Below are 18970 nucleotides of genomic sequence, written 5' to 3'. Positions count from 1 at the left end.
CAATTGCAGGACGTACACTTTTGATTAAAAAAAAAAAAAGTTGTTATAATAAGAGTTCTAAAAACATATTTAGTGTTGTACCTTGTGTTTGAAACTATTATTTAATATTCCAATAATAACATATGCACTTATATGGTTTAATATACACTTATTGATATACAAAAAAATTATGGATGTTAAAAATGAGAGGGTGACACCACTTGGCGCATTTTCACATCGCCGGTGGTTGGGAACCAATTATCCGCGATAAACGAGGGATTACTGTATTTACTTTTGAAATAAGGCATCTCTGTTGAAATGACTAATCTTGAAAATGCATTGAAAGGCCTGAAGGTCATCTGGAAATACAAATGGTCATTTAATTGACATGGTGGCAAATTGGGATGGGTGTGACAAAATAAATGACCCTCCTCAAAAAAAAAAAAATTGTCTTTAGACATGTCATATATACCATTTTAATGTCACAGTCTCTAAAATGAGCTGTTATATTGCTTACATTTTGAAAATTCAGGATTTCTGCACTCGTGTTTTTTGTGAGGATTTGAGCTTCTTGCGGGCATCTTTGTGTTTTTTGCGGTACTCCTGAGCGCGAACAACAAAAGAGAAAAGATGTCTTTTAGCATGGACGCCTGATCGGATCAAGCGTGGCGGGGCGTTCGTTCACCTGTCTGAGCTCCACCTGCCTCTCGTCCCACTCTTCTCGCTCCTCCTCCAGCTGAGACGAGCGGCAGAACCACACGGGACCCTCTGAGCGGTGACAATATCCAAAGCGTTCAGCATCACGCAAAGGCAACAAATGCAAACGGCGATACACACATCACGCAAACGCAGGCATAAGGACGGCGTCGGGTGAAAGACCTCACGCCCAACAACGAGCATGTTTGTGGAGCCATTCAAATTGTCAAAAGACATTTTGAAAACTGAAGGGTAGTGCCAAAGAGAACAACATGACAAAGGTTTCGGTCCGACGCCAGAGATAAGCACAAAGACGCACACGCGTTTGTACACAAACAAAAAAGACACACACAACCTGTCAATCTGCTGTCATCAAGGCCGAAGAAGAAGAAATTGTTTGTGGCTGAAACAGATTCCTCCCTGTGGATAAAAACAAACAAGCTCGTCGTCATCGTGAGCTCTCCTCTTTCACTCGGTCTGAGTTACACTTGAGTAATCACGTTTGCTCCACGTAGTGTTTCTTTCTCACGTTGTGGTTTTAGGCGCCGCCTTGCTTTGCCCCTCGTGTGTTGGATCTTCATCCTCTTCGTCTTCCTCGCTGCTGTCTTGTAGGCGAGGGTCCAGTTGCCACGGCGACACCTTGGCCCCCTGGATGAGCTCCACCTTGTACTCTACGCCGTGGTTCCATTAAATGGAGCAATAAAAGAAAAGACATCAATCCGGCTCCTGCAGCTTTTGGCAATCTAACATGGCGGCAAGTCGAGAGACGCACCTTTGTGGTCGTTTGACGTCTGGATGTCGTCGCCGAAGAAGGAGAACATGAACCCGGAATGTTCTTGGGCGGGCTGCTCTTCATGCTTGTCCCCCTCCTCCGCCTTTTGGTCCCAGCAGGTCTGGGGCCGCTCGGCTGTCTCAAGGTCAGTGACGGGTTCGAACATGGCCTTCAGGTCACCTGACACATGGTAGAAGATCTCCTTGGAAACCTCCGGGAGCTTGGCGGCCTCCTCGCGCTTCTTCCGTCGCGCCGGCTTGCTGCCAAAGAGGTCAGGGCACACGTCAGGCAAGGAGCAAATGCAGTTAAAGTTGCAAGTGAGGTGTGTTTCAAAGTTAAAGAATTCATTGAAATGTAAAAATTAGTCCCGATGGTTGAATAATTGATGAAGTCAGTGAGGTGAAATGAGTTTTTGATGGATGGTGGCTGCGCACCTGTCCTGTTTGCTGTCTGCTTTGCTTTCAAAGGCGGCGTGTTCGTCCCTGCTGGGATCGTAGTGCAGCGCCGACACGTCTCTGCAAATGGGGCCGGCACATCACACGGCGGACGACAAAAGGGTTGCTACTCACTGGACTGACAAACCCGGATAGGTACACAACATTTGCATGTGATGCCGACCTGAAGGTTTTGGTCTTGGCGGAGGGTTTTGCGCTGTGGGCGCGAGGCCCCAGAAGCCCCTGAAGGATGGATATGTTCCTCTTCTTCTCCTCCTCCAGAAGGTCCTCCTCCCTCGCCACGCATCGGTTGCCCTCTGCGTCAATGAAAACGACAACAAAAGTCAGTTGATGGCCCACAATGGAGCAAATGGCCTTGGGGAGGGGGTGTTGACAAATGACAAGGAAAGACGAACGCCAAACATTACAAAACAGTCCTAATTTTGGGAGAATACAATTGACAATTTGTGAGGCAGGGAAAACATTTTCAGTTTGAAGGATCACATCGAAAATTGACAAAGAAAAATGTTCGACCTTTAGGAGCAAAACATTGACAAATTACAAGGAAAAGAAATTCAGAAAAGCTGACCTTTGTCCTCTTCTTCTTCTTTTTCCAGGAAACGAGAGTCCATGCGGAAACGCTCGTCTGTGCCAAAGTGTGATTGCAGCTCCATCAGCTAAACAACACGCACGTGTCCACAGTTATGCGTCAAGCTTGCCATCGATGCCCTTTCCTTTCCAACTTCTCACCTTCTTTCCCGCTAGTCCTTCAAACTGAGGCCTAATGTGAAACCTGCCGCCGTCTTCCTCGTCATCGGCGTCCTCCTCATCCTCACTGCTGTCGAAAAGCCGAGGGGCCGACGCTTTGGCGCGCACCTGAAGGCATGGAGTGTGAAAAGGAGCATGCTCGCCCGTTGCCCCGCGCTCCTCCGACGCGCACGGCTCACCCGCTTCTTGGTGGCCATGGTCTCGGCCTCCTTGGATGGGTCACCGCGCGGCGCCGCCGTCTCGCTCGCGGCCTCCGTTGTGTGCTCGTCGTCATCATCCTCGGAATCGAAGACAATGTGTTTGCCCGCTCTTGTCGTGGTGGCATCCTAAATGAAAGGATGTTTCAGTCCACCTGTTCCTGAACATGCACTCAGCAATCTTTCTCTGCCATTATTATGATGAAAACCAAACCAAAACGGGGCATTTAGCAAAAACAAGTGAACGCATAGTGACGCTGAACTCACCAGGTTGGCGAGCGCCCCCTGGATGAGCTTCTGGTGCTGCTCAGCCTTCTTCAGCTTCTGCTGGACGGCGGCCAACCTCTTGCTGTTGTCTTTCTTCTGTCGCTCCTTTTCCTCCCGAGCGCTCAGTCTTGAACGACGCGCCGCCGCCTCATTTGCTGAGGATGAAGACAAAGACGCATCCGGCTGGTCCGTCTTGTTCTGCGCAGCGTTGGTTTTCTCCAGAGCCTCCTCGTGGAGAGTGGCCTGGCCTGGAAAGGCAGGACATTTTGTCGCGGCCACCTTCATGCCTGTCTTCTTATTGGATTCTGCTTGGTCCTTGCCGCTGTTGCCCTTCAGGACATACTTGGGCAGGATTGCCTCCTCGGTTGGTTTCTTCCGGGCTCGCCGGTCGAAGTTTTTCTGGCAGTCCTCGGCCAACTTCTGGGCATCGACCAGGGAGAGTTCCCGACCGGTGGCGTTGTCCTCGTCTTCCTCATTAAGGACGGCCGTCGCTTTTGTCCTCTTGATTTTGCTCTTGGCTGCCGCCGCCTTACTCTCTGAGGATGACGACAAAGACGCAGCCGGCTGGTCCGTCGTGTTCTGCGCAGAGTCCGTTTTCTCCAGCACCTCCTCGTAGAGAGTGGCCGTGCCTCGAAAGGCGGGATACTTTGTCTTTGTCACCTTCTTGAATTCTGGAGGGTCCTCGCCGCCCCTCAGGAGAGAGGCCAGGATGTCCTCGGGCATGATTGCTTTCCCAGTTGGTTTCTTCGGGGCTCGCCGGTCAGCGCTTTGCTTGCATTCTTCCTCAGCCACCTTCTGGAGATCGACCACAGAGAGTCCCAGACGGGTGACGTTGTCCTTGTCTTCCTGAGGAAGGACGGCCGTCGCTTTTGTCATCTTGTCGGCTTTGATTTTGCTCTTGGCTGCCGCCGCCTCTGACGATGACAACAAAGACGCATTCGGCCGGTCCGTCTTGTTCTGCGCAGAGTCCGTTTTCTCCAGCACCTCCTCGTAGAGAGTGGCCGTGCCTCGAAAGGCGGGAAATTTTGTCTTTGCCACCTTCTTGAATTCTGTCTTTGCCACCTTCTTGAATTCTGGAGGGTCCTTGCCGCCACTCAGGTGAGAGGCCAAGACGTCCTCGGGCATGATTGCTTTCCCGGTTGGTTTCTTCTGGGCTTGCCGGTCGGAGCTTTGCTGGCATTCCTCAGCCACCTTTGGGAGAGCGACCAGGGAGAGTTCCAGACGGGGGACGTTGTCCTTGTCTTCCTCATTAAGGACGGCCGTCGCTTTTGTCTTCTTGATTTTGCTCTTGGCTGCCGCTGCCTTACTCTCTGAGGATGACGACAAAGACGCAGCCGGATGGTCCGTCGTGTTCTGCGCAGAGTCCGTTTTCTCCAGCACCTCCTCGTAGAGAGTGGCCGTGCCTCGAAAGGGGGGATACTTTGTCTTTGTCACCTTCTTGAATTCTGGAGGGTCCTCGCCGCCCCTCAGGAGAGAGGCCAGGATGTCCTCGGGCATGATTGCTTTCCCAGTTGGTTTCTTCGGGGCTCGCCGGTCAGCGCTTTGCTTGCATTCCTCAGCCACCTTCTGGAGATCGACCACAGAGAGTCCCAGACGGGTGACCTTGTCTTTGTCTTCCAGAGGAAGGACGGCCGTCGCTTTTGTCATCTTGTCGTCTTTGATTTTGCTCTTGGCTGCCGCCGCCTCTGACGATGACAACATAGAGGCATTCAGCCGGTCCGTCTTGTTCTGTGCAGAGTCCGTTTTCTCCAGCACCTCCTCGTAGAGAGTGGCCGTGCCTAGAAAGGCGGGAAATTTTGTCTTTGCCATCTTCTTGAATTCTGTCTTTGCCACCTTCTTGATTTCTGGAGGGTCCTTGCCGCCCCTCAGGTGAGAGGCCAAGACGTCCTCGGGCATGATTGCTTTCCCGACTGGTCTCTTCTGGGCTCGCCGGTCGGAGCTTTGCTGGCATTTCTCGGCCACCTTGTGGAGATCGGCCAGGGAGCTTTCCTGACGAGTGTTCTTCCGGGGACAAAGAGGATGTTTTCTCAAAGTGACGAGTTCGTCCGTGTCAGCAGAGTCGTAATCGTCCTCATCTTGGTTGTTGGTTGGCCTTCCTGGAATTGCCGACCGAGTTGCAAATGTCAAACGCGCACAGCCACAGTTGGCGGTACAATACTCGTGTTTGCTCCTTTTTTGGTTAGCTGTTGCTTAATCGGATTATGAATCAGTTGTCAATCAATCAATAAGAGTACCTCAACCCAAAGCGATCAGGTTTGTCAATGCGATCTTCAGATTTGTGACCTACAAACTTCAGAGTCTGCTAAAATAAGAACACTACTTAAAAACCTGACGTTACCTCCGCACTTGAAGTCGTGTCCCACCACTTCCAGGTTGTCCTGCGGGTTCTCCCCCGGCGCCTGGAGAGTCTGCTCAAGCGCCACCAGCCGACGCAGCTCCTCGTCCGAGTCGCTGTCCTCGTAACGTGCGTGTCTGCTCCTCTGGGCCGGAGGTCGGTTGTCTGCTGGCGAGAATCTGTTCAACAGGTGACGATTCTCCGGCTCGGCGGTGCTGACAACCTGCGCCGATCTGAGATGGACAAAGAGGTCAAGAAAACGTGAACAAGAGCGAGCATTGCGTCAGGGGAGAACCCATCAAAGGCGTCTTGCCTGGCGTCGTTCCCAGCTTCCGTGGCATCCGTGCGAGCCTTCTTGGGCTTTGGCGGCTGGTACGGTGGGAACTCCCCTCGCCTCCTCTTGCTGATGTCGTCGTCTCCGGCGTCAATGCGCCAGGTGAGCTGGGCCACGGGGGTGGGAGGGTCGGCAATGGAGGTGGGCGGGGCCAAGCGACGGATGTTGTGGCAGTGTTTGGACGGGTCGTACTTGATGCTGCGAGCCCTGGCGCCTTTTTGACAGAGCAGCTGCATGACCGGCAGCACACGACCAAATTTACTGACCACCCAGTCCTAAGTGGAGAAAACGTGGTTACTGAACAACCATCTATCTACCTTCCACCACCATTTACAGAAAACAGGCCAGATAAACTTAATTTTCCGCAAGACGATCAATCTTACGACACACAAACAGACACACCTTGTGTCCTGGTACTTCCGTGCCTGGCACAGCCGCCTTCATGGTGAAATTGTCCACGCCGGCTTCCCTGAGGGTCTCCAGCAGCTTGTGCTCCCTTCGGTGGGTGTCGTCGGCATTGTGACGGAGGCGCTGCTGCTCCGCCTCCCTCTCCCGAGCTAGCCTTGGATGACAAGACCAGCCATTCACCAGGCACCTGAAAACAGGGTCTGTGTTCATAGAGAAAGACACTTACTTTTGCAGAAAACTCTCCTTGGCTAGTTCTATCTGCAGCGTTCCTCCTTTCCATTTGGATTTGTTTAACACGCTCATGCCTGAGAAATAAAACAAAGTGTGGTAACAATTGTTACGACTTATTTAAAAAGACTTTAGCTTGCACTTTTTATCTTACACTTTTTTAGGTCCGTGTCAGAAATGTTGAGGTTGATGTAAGCAAAGGTTTTGTAGGGAACACCTGCAAAGAAAATAAGATAAGATTTCTGCCAAAAGCTTTTTTAGCTTTTATGAACCCAGATAAATGTCTCATTGCTGTAAGACCACGATGAAATGTATTTTGTTTCTTGGGTATTCTTAGTTTAGGTATTTGTATGAAGAGCAAAAACCGTCCGTTGGTTTTCAGGCACGTTCCTGTCAAATCTCACGGCTCACCCTCTTCATCCCGGCGGGTCCGGAGCTCCACGTCCTCCACGTTTCCAAAATTTCCAAAGCGATCAGTCAGGTCCTTTTGAGTGACCGAGTGGCTTAAGCCGCCCACGTACAGACGCGGCATCTCGCTAAATAAGACAGGACAGCACAGCACAGCCCGGCATAGATAGATCAACAATCGAAACCACCCGAGGCAATAAGTCAAATCAAGAAAGGTGTCATCTTTTATGGTCCTCATTCAAAACTACTCGGAGCCTACCAAAGGGTTAATTACGACATCAACAAATCAAGTCGAATCGCTTTTTCAAAATCCAAAACGATCAACTAGTAAAGGAATTCATATGCTTCGAAAGCTGCTGATATTTACCTCGCAGGGAACCACCTGGTGCAACCTTTAAAGGAGTCGGCACCGCGGTCCGTTTGACACTATAGTCCGCTGATGTTTCCATACCGTTAGAGCGTTCCGCTATCAAAGTCGTCCATTAAAAATGACGAAAAATAGAGAAAATAAATATAACAGCCAATAAAATAGTATTTTATTAATACTCATGAAATTATAATTACGTAAAATGTGCAATTGGACATAATTCAAGGTGGAATCACTGAATCAAGGGGAACCCAATGACGTCAACCTCGAGCTGCTCACTTAGCTCGGAGTGGTCGGGAATTGTGTATCATCGACAGCTTTCTCTATCATGGCATATTAGCGCTTGATATGAAGTTATTAGTTTTATTTTCTCCCCACGCTCCTAAATATAGAATAATTGGAACGTTGGAACTGAATAAATGATTTTCCCGACCCCTCCGACGTCGGCAAAAGTGGTAGCGTCCACAAGGCGCGCGCGTTTCCAAATCTTTCTCTTTCGAGAAACCTCGCCAACTCACCCAGTAAGTTTCATTTTTATGTTTTTAATACGTTAAAAATATTCGTAAGGCGCTTTATCATGAACATGAACTCGTATATTTTCACTGTTTTCGTGTGACATTACATATGCGTCGTTAACGGTGGTTGCCGTCTCAATTTAGCCAGCAACATGTACATTCCGACTACTAAGTCAGCGTTAACTAAGTAAACCACAGAATATATTTGTATTTTACTTTCTACTTTCTACATAGAGCTGTAGTGGATTGTTTGGGTACATTGGGGGCAACTGTTTCTAATTACCCACGAAAACAACCATATGGTTAAATTAATACCGAGTGTGAGTGTCAAATAGAACGTTTTGACACAATTCATGTAGTCGGTGTCTTTGTCATTGGTACTACTGCTACACTCTGTTTTTCACAAGTATTACATGTTTGATGTATTTGTCCGGATTGTTTCATCAGAATGGAGAAAAGGATAAATGAGGAGAACAAGGAGGAGGTGATGCTGTTGGAGGAAAACATTCAGCGTCTTCAGGTGGAGGTGGCACAACTGCAGCGCCAGCGTCAAAGGCGCCAGGAGGAACTCGCTTTGCATTCCAGCCAACCACTACGGGATGCACTGTGAGTTGTATTCCTTGCTAAGCCTCGATGGATGAACATTTTACAGCACTTTTATTATGACCTAAATGATCATTATGATCACTGTTATCATCTTTATATACAAAGAAATCAATGAATAACAAAAAGAAGCATAAAAAAATATCCTAGCTTCGAAGCACACTTTTTATAGTTTTGACAGCCGTCTGCCTGGATGTGTGACAGGTTGCTGGTGTGCGGACACGGGCCTAAAGAAGATGCTCGCATGGCTCTGTCCAGTCTGAGGGAGGAGGTGGAGCAGCTGGAGGAAGATCTGCAGCGTCAGACTAAAATGAACGGCATCAGCCTGAGGAGCTGCACTGCACGCATTCTGCAAAGCGGTACGTCAAAAAGACAAACCAAATATTCAAATCAGTTTTCTATAAACTCAAATCTGTTTTCTATAGTGCTGCCCAGAGGTGGGGATACATGTTTAGACTGTTTGCCAGCCAATGTCAGGGACAAACAAGAATTCACAGTCACATTCCCAACCACGGACAATTCAGAGCAACATGTCACGACGCTTGCTAGCTTAATGCTAACGCATAACATAAACGCCATCGGCAGGTTGACGAACCTTCCATCAACGTTGTAGTAACACATGCAGACAGAGAAGAATGTATAAACAAATAATATCACTGTTAATTGCATTTACTGTTTCTTGTCTGTGTGTATTATACTGCCCCCTTGTGGCTAAGGCGACAGACAACACCTTTTGAATTAAGGCAAGAAATCACGATGCACAAATAATTTCCTTCACTACACATTCTCTTTTAGTGATATTTTTGATCAAGCAAAGTATCATATGGTGCTATTTTTTTTTAAATTAAAACTATGATATAAGATATTGATGACTGACAACTGGGGTTTGTGTTTGTGTCTATTTTTAGGCAGCACCAAGTCAGTGCAAGAGATGTGTGTCTGCGGTCAGTGCTCAGAGTTGGACTTCCAGGTGGAGTTTCAGCTCTCTGAGATCAAGGTGGGTCGCGATGCCGGTTGACACACAAATTGCTGTAGTTGAGGCAGTCGAAGACGAATGTGCTTGTGTTCACTGTATTTTCCTACCATTTCTTGAAGAAAGTAGTTGAATGCAACAGTTTCCATCCCATCCCATTGCCATGACTATTCATTCTAACAAACGGTGGTAGGCAACAAAGTAAACTTACTTTACTGGAGATTTACAATTAATTAGCACATGGACTTTTCAATAGGCACACTGCACTTTAGCGTCGTAGTAGAGGGAAAACAATTACTGCAAACTTTGCAGTACTGACACGGCCTTTGCATTCAAGTCAAAAGGCCTGCTGGTGCGTTGTGGGGCCAACAGGGGGTGCCAGAGCTCCAAACTCATCGCTGCACTCTGATGAGTTTAGCAGCTGACCTCTGCTACAGCTTTCAACACGCAAATAAAAAAGAAATATGACTTCTGTAAAATGAGATGAAAGTATCATTGAACGACCTTTCGTGTCTTCCAAAGTTTTCATTATTGGGATTAACGAGGGGAACGGCTGCTTTGCTCAAGCCTTCCTTTCATGGTCACCTTGTTGCAAAGCACAACCTTGTTTTCATTACACGGCTGAGTTATGTCGCGCGGAGACATGGACATTTGTCACATTGCCGCCGCTCTTTTAGTATGCCTTTAATTCACGTATGTTTTCCCTCCCTGCCACATGGTGATGGATGTTACAGGTAACCTCAGTGTTTGAGCTCATCAAAATGAATGGCGAGAGGAAGGCTTCTCTGTTTCCCGGAGGAAACTTCTGCTGTTCTTGCCGAGAGAGGGATGATCGGATGAAAATGTGTCGGAACGGTTGATTTGCTGCTTGTACACGAGACAGCGGAGCTTCTCAAGTGGAAGTGCAAAGCGGGGAATTCAAACAACTGCATCCGCACCTGGTTTCAGTGAGCATCGAAGGAGTTTGTGTGGAGTTTTAGCAGGGCAGAAGTCTAAAATCAGTGGCTGTGACGTTGGCTAAGAAAGGGTTTTAAAATCTCAACAAACATAATGGAACAGATGTCAGAGATTGTATTTGTGTTGCAGGGAGGTGAGCGGCCCGAGAAGTCCGTCGACAGCCTGAATGTCGTGACTGGTGCCAGTGACCTGTGCAACTTCAGCCGCTTCCTCACCGGGTGAGTGTTCTTCCACTTGCTGCTGGCCTCGTTGCAACCGCGAGGCGACCACGCCGACTGGCCAGGTGGTGAGGCAAGGTGGAGCTCAAGGTTGCCTTTTTCGAGGCTCCCGCGAGAGCTTCAGCAAGTCTTAGCAGTTGTGTGAAGCTCGCCGCGCTCTCCAGTCACATCTGGACGATGCCTGTCTGGAAAACAACACATGGAAAAACACTGCGGATAACGGAGACGCGGCTGAATTTATTCTCCAGCGTAACTGCTGATTTAGAGACTTGTCTTTTGGCGAGTCCCGAGCCAAATGAGCCGTAAACCCTGTGGACTTTCAGCCTGGACTTGACAAAAGTCAGCTGGCCTTCTTTTTCTAGAGTGATAGTGCGAAGCCAAGCGCAGATCGGCTCGACGCGTGCCTCTTGGCACTCACGACAAGCGGAGAACCCTACTTCTGGGGAAAAAAAGACATAAAAAGCACATATGGTCTGTTCACATCGTTTTGTTTATTGCAACTAAATGAAGCCTCTATAATAAATAAGACATACCTTGTATATGTTTTATTTAAGTTGAAGACCCCTCTGCTTTAAGCATGATATACTTAGTTGTGTCATTCCTCTACGCCACTCCGTAGAGCAGGGATGATAATTTTCTATCTCTTGGCCTTTCAGAGTGGAGGAGAGCAGGGAACTCCTGATGTTCTTCAGGACACTCCGGACTTTCTCAGACAGGATGAACGAGCGCCGCCACGCCTTCCGGCACTTTCAGGTAAGTGGCGGCACGATCCAACTGGGACCGCTCGCTCGTAATCATCGGCCCCGTGTCTCTTCATCTGCAACTTGATAGCCCCGACACGAGCTCGACAGGCACATGTTTGGATTTGAACGTGCTAACCGGTTGGCCCGCTGTGGTGTCGGCCAAATGCTTTTACAATTGGCGGTTGGACCCAGTCCTAACTCCACAGCAGGCAGAACTCAACATTTAATCACGTTGCAGAAGTTACACGGAGCCGCTGTTTACTCCAAGAGTCAAACGCTTTGCCAAGTTGGCGCACAAACGGGGCATTAGCTCGTTTTTTCCGTACTTGCCTGCGAGATTTTTTTTTTTTTTTCCCCTGTTTTATTTTGCTCGACTTTCATTTTGTCGGAAAATGCGATTGTCCCACGGAGCGCAACTATTAATGACGCACAGGCGCTGGAGTTTTAAGCTGAGGGTGGAGAGAAAAAAAGTTGTTTTCTTCTGTGTTGCCACGCTTTCACAGCGCCGATGGTGGTCGGCCTCTTAACGGGCTACAAACCGCAAACATTTACAAGCCCTCGCGTGCATTTTTCATCCCAGCACATTTCCATTTCAGCAGTCCAAAACGATGACAGCTCGCGTTGTCGTGCAGTTCTGGTACGGAATGTGCGAGATGCGGCGTGTGCTTTTCTCCACACAGTTAGCCTGCCATGCAGGAAGGTTTCAATCTCAGTTCACACTGGCGCAACACGATCGCTGCAATGCATCGTCAACTTGACTTGAAAAACAGTTGCGCAGGTTTCGTCTTCACCAACAATAATTCCAAACACATTTAAAAAAAAAAAATCCACTTTATTCAAACACCTTAAGCCATACCTTGATATCACTGTACAAGCACTGCACATTGGTAAGCATTTGTCTTCTTACTGCAGGGGCTACATTTCATACATGGATTCAATAAATGATGATAAATGCTTCCATACTTAAATTCAAGTTGAGTTAATAAATTAATGTTAGAAAGGCGGCAAAGTGACAGAGGGCCGCAAAGCTGCCGCCACGCTCATTCTTGATTTATTGGTAAGGCCGAATTATTGCGCAGCATTTTGGATTCGACGCCAGAATGACGATCCGAGGGGATCTTCAAATCTTCCCTGTGGCTTTTAATCATCATCAACGGTTCTGCTGTCCAATAAGTTAGGCGCGACTCAAAGTTCACGCTAATGACCTGTTGTCCCACTTGGGTGCTGGCCACACTGCTTAGGCGCTTTGAAAACAACTTATAATTCGACTGTGACTGTCTCGCGCCTCACTTGTAATGCAGAAGGCCAGCCCCCTCCCCACATCCAGAATATTTCAGTCAGTGTGCCCCAAAGAACAAGATTCTCGCCCACCTCTATGTTCACCGGTACCTTCCGATCGGCAGTACTTTCATACACATGAAGCTGTCAGGGTGCTTGGACAGGACCAGGGGATTTCCATCCAGACGGACTTCGCTGAGGCTGGGTCTAAGGTAGTAGGTGTCGTTGGACCTGCAGAAGGTGTCAATGTTGATGTCCGTGATGTTGTTGTTCTGGTGGCGAGAGGGGCAGGAATTAACATCCCCGCAAAAACGACCCCATGGCGTATTTGGGGGCGTCTGCTCCGAAGGCGACGCCACGATTGGAAAAGGACTTTCAGTAATGTTTTCCTGAGATGGCAAGATGTCTTTTTTTTTTTCCTCTTTCTTCAAGTCATGGCAACTTGAGACTTTTTGTGGGCTGGATTTTTGATGAAGCAAGGCTTTGATTCTAAACGGAGTGGCTCAGAATGGTAACGTACGACGTACCTGTAGATGTAAGGTCCGAACGTTCTCCGGGATCTGCGGGACTGCTTCCATCTGGTTGTTAGCCAGGTACAAGTTGGCCAGACTCGTCAGTTTCTGTCAGGTTTGGAAAAGGACCATTTAAGCCGTTTGCTCACCGGGCACGGCCGAGCGCACGTCATGTCCCGCGTGTACCTTGAAGGCGGTGGCTTTGACACCCTTGGTCTTGAGGAGGTTGTTGTTGGCGTTGAACGACGTCAGCTTGGCGGGCAGCGCCGGAAGCCTGACCAGCCTGTTGTCCGCCAGCGACAGTTCCTCCAGTAGCGGCAGATTGGCGAAAGCCCCGTCCTCGATCTCCGAGATCAGGTTCGCCGTCAGGTCGATCCTCTTGAGCGTTACTGTAAGAGAAGAGCGGCTGCTTCGGAACTCAATTCTCTTTGCCCACTGTCGTAATTGCCTCGGCGGCAGGCGCTTTTGTACCGATGTTGGCAAAGTCCCCGGTGTGGATCTTGCGGATTTTGTTAAAGCGGGCGTAGAGGTAGGCCGTCTCCTTGGGCAGGGTGGGCACGGCCGTCATGTCCGGGCTCACCTCCTCGCAGTACACCGAGCGGGTGAGGCAGACGCACAGCAGGCAGGTGGGCAGATCTGTAACATGCCGGTGGGAGGTGAAAAGACGTGACATCAGCAATTGTTGCCAGCGGAATCCCGTGTCCAAGATTTGCAAACGAACGTGGCTCGGTTTTCTTTGGCTTACCCGATGCGTCTCCCCCTGCCGGGCCAGGGCTATTGTCCTCTTGGTCTGCCAAAGGCGGCGCCCTCTGTGGAATCAACCAAACCCAATGATGAGAATCAAGTTTGTGTTTGCAAGAATTTAAACTTCTTCGAGCTGTCTATTTGTTTTCAATCGTTGCCCATCAGTCTGCCGATTTTATCGCAATTTAACAGTTTTTTGCCGATGAAAAGCGGATATTCGTTATAAAGGCCGTTTTACGTGGGAGTTGGGCCTCGCGCCGTTTGCCCACTACGGAGCTCTGATTCCATTCGGTGCGATGGATATCTTTCTCCCACTTCTCATGTGGCCTCGCATTTACAACAATGACGGCGGCGCGTTATCATGTCGTGTTGGTGACGCAGAGGCTCTTGACCATCGTTTTGCGTTCAAAACCAAATCTTCTGCTCCTACGCTAGCGTCCTCAGCAACAACTCATTCATCCAGCCCATTTCACTCTCAGGACTCAACGTAGCGTTTAAGATTTGCTCAACAGATGGGAAATTGCACCTAGGCTTTTTTGGAGCGTTTGCTCCATCTGTTGCCAGACGCAACTGGTCCCGAGAGCGGCGACTCAAGATTATGTTGGAAGATTCGTGCTGCATTTTGGCCGCAGACAAATGTTTGCTTTTGCTTAGCCGCGTGTGGTGGAATGAGGCTTTGCGTGCTGGGTGTCAAGTCTCCCCAGTGCCGAGTGTTGCTCGGCCATGTGGAAACGTTGGCCTCACCATTGCAAATGGGGTCTAAGGTCAGCTTTTAATGCTTCTCCAGAGAGAAAAACAAGCACGCAGTTTAAAATTCCTTATTTAGTGATTGTTAGAGAGGACCTGACATTAAAATGACATTTTAAGTCTTAGCGCACACTCGGGGAAGTCAACTAACGTAATTTTCGGACTATAAGTCGCACCGGAGTATAAGTCGCGCCAGCCATAAAATGCCCAAAAAAGTGAAAAAACAAACATATATATGTATATAAGTCGCTCCTGAGTATAAGTCGCCCCCCCCCCCCCCACCCAAACTATGAAAAAAAACCGCGACTTATAGTCCGAAAATTACAGTAATAATCAAAATGTAACTCGCTGACATTGGACAATAGCACTTAAAGCAGCAACTTTAGTGGCCACACATGCGCCATCAACAGAGTTGGCACAGCCACTTTCCCGAACTCAAGTCATTATTCAGCTTCAGCCTCTTTACACTCTCCATCTCGCCCGGTTTGGGATTGTTTAGACAAAATAAGGCGGAAGGAAGTTCTTACCCTGGTCCGCGTCAATGTCAAACGGCTGCCGAAGAAGCTGCTTTGCTGCCGTCCTGGTGCTCCGGCGGCCCCGCCGGCGGCCAGCCACGGCGCCAGCAGCATGCACGTCAGTACGAGTTCCCTCACGCTGCTCGCCATGCCAGCAGATGCGCTGCACTTCGAGCCCCCTTGGCGGCCTGTGTCCAATGACGCTATTTAAAGGCTCAAGCGGCGCGCTAAAAAAGCAGACCCCCCCCCCCCAAACACACACACACTTTTCTTTTTTAACCCTTTCCTAACCGCGTCTCATTCCTCCAAGAAACACAGCACGTCATGCAAATAGAAAGAATTGCTTCCAGGGTGTGAAAGCTTCACTTCAAACTGTGCAACATCCAAATGGGGTTGGGCTGGGCAGGGCCGGGCCAGGCTGTCAAACCGAACGGCTTGTCGAGGGGCTCCAATCTGGCCCACGGGCAGAGAGCGCAATAACCGCATTGTTGTTGCTCTTCTTATCCACTGGAGGGCGCACAGTCACCCACTGAGACAACAACCTAGCATAAAGATTTTCAACCGGTGGTCTGCGGCACTCTACTGGTCCGTAGCAGTATCGCAGATGGTCCGTGAAATTGGAAATGGAAAATAATCGTAACGTTTTTCAAAATAAAATGTATTTATTATGTAAACACTGCGCGTGCGGAGGCTCGTGTTCCTTCCTTTTCTCGACGTGAGGCCTGCAAGGCTCGCATGCTTTCTCTTGAAGCTCTTTGCGCTCATTTTTCCTCTCGATGCGACTTGTCAAGAAGAAGAAGAAGCACCGATGTGCAAAAAAAAAAAAAAAGCGTGGGGAAGCCCGTCACGTCTTTTTTCTCTGCCAAAGTTTGAACTCGGTCCAAACGCAGCCGCAAATCAACAGCTGTGAAATACACTCGGCATGCTCTCATTTAGAACACCGCGTTTCTTCCACTGGAAAGTTTTCCCAGACTGCTTTGCCAGATTCACTCTCCCTTTTGTTTGTGTAAATCAAGCTTAGGGCCCAAATCAGTGCAAACTCTCAAATTATTTCATGATTTCTATTCAGCGTATTTTCCGGACTATAAAACGCTCCGAAGTACAAGTCGCACCAGCCATAAAATGCATAATAAAGAAGACAAAAAACATAGATGTAGCACTGGAGTACAAGTCGCATTTTGGGGGGAACTTTATGTGACAAAATACACCAAGAACAGACATGACCCCGAATGTAAGTCTTATTTCAATGCAAAAAACATCGTCTTATATTCGGACCAATACGGTATATGTCGCACAAAGAAAAAAACTGCGACTTATACTCGGGAAAATACGGTATTTGGATTGCAATGAATTAACCTAATATTCATAATGTCTTTTAATGCGAGTACAATTTATTATTATTATTTTTTTAATGATTTGATCATTTACTGTACAACGAATCAACTTGGGACATATGTGATGAGTTGAAAAACTCGAGCTACTCCGGCTTGCATTGAGGAGAGTAAACGAGAAAGCTTCGGCCTGCACACACTTCCAACTACTGCCGAGTGTCACACGTTAGCATTGGGCTATCTGCTGCTAGCCGTCCTAAGGCGGGAACTTGCTCCATCTTCTTGCAAAACGTCTTCTCCGTCCCTCTCAAGAGTTCAAGAGTTCAAGAGTTTTTTTATTCGCCATGTTTGAGCGTGCCAAACAAGGAATTTGACTTCGGTAGAAACACACCCTCTGTTCAACATTTAGGTGACTAACAACATTCAGGACATGTGAATAATGCAAAAACAGTGTAGACAAATTCAAGAAGGTGTGAGGAGCAGGATGTTATTGCACAGTAATGTCTCTGAGACTCTATGAGTGGTGTGAGTTCATCAGAGCAACAGCCTGGGGGAAGAAGCTGTCTCTGTGTCTGCTGTGTCTCGCTCATAACATGACACGGAAGTCAATCGTCCACGCCAAAGCGTTTGCTGCTCGTCTACCAAGTCAATCAACCGAGTGACTCTGTTCCGTATCGCCGTCAATATTTTACAAGCGAGCGAAGCCACGTGGGAAAAACCGATTTGCTCTTCCCATCGGCACCGGCGATGGCTTTTCCTTATGCTGGGACTCTGTTCAAACTGCGGCGTTCCGTCTTGGAATTCGCTCTTGGAGGATTTGGGGGGGGAAAGTGCTAAAACAGCTGCATACACATGGAGCAAAACAATAACGAGGGTGGAGAAGGTTTGCTCCACTTACGTAGCGTTGGGAGGCTATTGTGGAATGAAATTTGTGCGTTTGTGCAATTTACGGATGTCGACAGTTGCTTTGACATTGTTTCTTTTTTTTTTTTTTTTGGTGGTTGCTTTTTTCTGCTGAAGTACTGAAGGATGGTGTGTTTCGAAAAGGCTTCCCGCTGTCAGATGGATTCAGAGCAGATGCGGCCGACTGAAGTCTTTCGAGCGGGCTTTTCGTAGACACCAGATTTGACAGATGCCAACTTTGTCGCTTGGCGCCAGAGCAAGTGCGCCCGCCGCATGACTCACCAGATGCCCGACCGTGCCGACAAGACGCGAGCCGCCGCGGCTAATAAATCTCACGTGTGGCTTGACATGTGGAATTTTAAAAACGGAGGAGACTGACTTGAGATGGACTCCGATGTAGTCGTGACTCAAAAACGTCCAACCGACACGATCGAAAGCAGATGTCGACTGGAACGTTTCGCTCTTCAGTTGATAGCTTTCATTATTGCTCGTTACGCAGAAATGTAAGATTCAACTATATATATATATATATATTTTTTCTGACCAAAACGTGCGGCAAATAATCAAAACAGGCTGTGTAAATGCGGAGGGACGTCCACAACGTGCCTTGTACAAACAAGTTCAGCTGCGCCATAAAACTAAAACCCTTTCAGGCATCATTCGATTTACAGCCAAAATTGTTTGGCATGAAAATACCTCGAGTGGGTAGAAGATGGCGCCAAAGCACCACGTTTGTCCAAAGGCCACTCCTTAAATCGCTTTAAAAATAATAGCGTAAATTAAGCTCGTTAACTCACGTCAACATAGCTCCTTGGCACCGTACTACTTTTGTTTTTCCATCATCGTCCGGCCCTAAGTCGGCACAATATCAACATAGTTTGACTCGATTGAAGTCGACAGAGACAAAACACACCATTCATGGAGTCCAAAAAAAAAGCCCTCCCCAAAAAGAAATGATTTTCCCCAGACGGTGAAGAGGGCCATGTTCTCCTCGTCACAATTAGCGCTGGGAGAAAAATTTGCAAGCATGGTATCCTCTTAAAACAAACCTAATTGCATTAACATGGGAACTTCCAAGAAGCCCACACGTGAGGAACACGTTGACGCCGAGCAACGAATGAACGAGGCCTGCTGTGGTTTCGAGCGACCAGAAAAAGACTTCACGGCATTTTGAGATGCTTTCAAATCCACTGCGTGTTTTGATGAGTTTCCTTCGGCCAGGGCTGCCCTAGTCCGGTTCTCGAGGGTCTCCATCTATCCAGCCTGTTTTTGATGCATCTCCACCGCAACACACCCGATTCAAATCATCAGGAATGTCCTCATGCTTTTACAGAGCTTCCAAACAAGCTGGTCATTTGAATCGGGCGCGTGTCGTTAGGCTGTGCCTTAAACAGGCTGGATTGGAGGAAGCCCTCGAGGACTGGAGTTGGTGACCCCTGCCTGAGGCGGGTCAGCCACGCTGGTCTTTGCGAGGTCGAGTGGGTTACGTTGCATTTCCAAAAGGTCACGCCTTGGAAAGTAATCATTTGGATGAGCTTTTGAAGACCTTCTAAGGACTCTACCGCTGGTAGTAGCTTTTTCGTGGATCTTTTGGGAAGAGCCGTAAATCTGTGATAGAATCTTTTTCTCCCTGGTCTTTTGGGAAAAGGATTATTGGAGTGCAGGTTTTCCAGACAGCTTCAGGAATCTGCTCTTAATCAAGCCGGGATTGTGCTCCGACATCGGACGCCTTGGCGGC

General features: G+C 48.4%; 3 protein-coding genes across 6 annotated transcripts in view; 1 reads left to right on the top strand and 2 right to left on the bottom strand.

Annotated features, from left to right (window-relative positions):
- Positions 1-68: 68 nt before the first annotated feature.
- On the bottom strand, positions 69-7238 carry nol8 (nucleolar protein 8). Of its 4 annotated transcripts, none has more exons than XM_061291721.1 (19): positions 7194-7238; positions 6830-6954; positions 6573-6635; positions 6417-6495; positions 6185-6344; positions 5762-6057; positions 5452-5681; positions 3114-5209; positions 2829-2975; positions 2632-2757; positions 2471-2558; positions 2066-2198; positions 1882-1962; positions 1448-1707; positions 1205-1346; positions 1031-1095; positions 665-747; positions 497-582; positions 69-338 (listed from the first exon to the last, which is right to left on the bottom strand). In XM_061291721.1, exons 2-18 carry the CDS (start codon positions 6948-6950, stop codon positions 508-510), a joined length of 4245 nt encoding a protein of 1414 aa, XP_061147705.1. In that variant the 5' UTR covers positions 6951-6954; positions 7194-7238; the 3' UTR covers positions 69-338; positions 497-507. The 4 variants fall into 4 exon arrangements, with proteins under 4 accessions (XP_061147705.1, XP_061147706.1, XP_061147704.1 ...); XM_061291722.1 differs by having other exon boundaries at positions 69-582; positions 3114-4175; positions 4548-5209; XM_061291720.1 differs by having other exon boundaries at positions 69-582.
- A 233-nt stretch (positions 7239-7471) lies between these two features.
- cenpp (centromere protein P) overlaps positions 7472-18970 on the top strand; it is a 30281-nt gene continuing 18782 nt past the window's right edge. The window contains exons 1-6 of the mRNA XM_061290392.1: positions 7472-7714; positions 8156-8314; positions 8516-8670; positions 9220-9308; positions 10371-10459; positions 11116-11212. Coding sequence (XP_061146376.1) covers positions 8157-8314; positions 8516-8670; positions 9220-9308; positions 10371-10459; positions 11116-11212 — 588 coding nt within the window. The 5' untranslated portion in view covers positions 7472-7714; position 8156. The remainder of the gene's footprint in view (positions 7715-8155; positions 8315-8515; positions 8671-9219; positions 9309-10370; positions 10460-11115; positions 11213-18970) is intronic.
- Positions 12014-15332, bottom strand: ogna (osteoglycin, paralog a). Its single transcript, XM_061292050.1, has 6 exons — positions 15011-15332; positions 13738-13801; positions 13464-13628; positions 13179-13381; positions 13008-13100; positions 12014-12752 (listed from the first exon to the last, which is right to left on the bottom strand). The coding sequence occupies exons 1-6, from the start codon at positions 15146-15148 to the stop codon at positions 12582-12584; spliced, it is 834 nt and encodes a 277-aa protein (XP_061148034.1). The 5' UTR covers positions 15149-15332; the 3' UTR covers positions 12014-12581.

The sequence above is a fragment of the Syngnathus typhle genome, linkage group LG11, assembly GCF_033458585.1.
Source record: "Syngnathus typhle isolate RoL2023-S1 ecotype Sweden linkage group LG11, RoL_Styp_1.0, whole genome shotgun sequence".
In the NCBI taxonomy this organism is placed as follows: domain Eukaryota; kingdom Metazoa; phylum Chordata; class Actinopteri; order Syngnathiformes; family Syngnathidae; genus Syngnathus; species Syngnathus typhle.
Note: the sequence above shows the minus strand (reverse complement) of the source record. Positions and strands in the feature narration are given on the sequence as shown.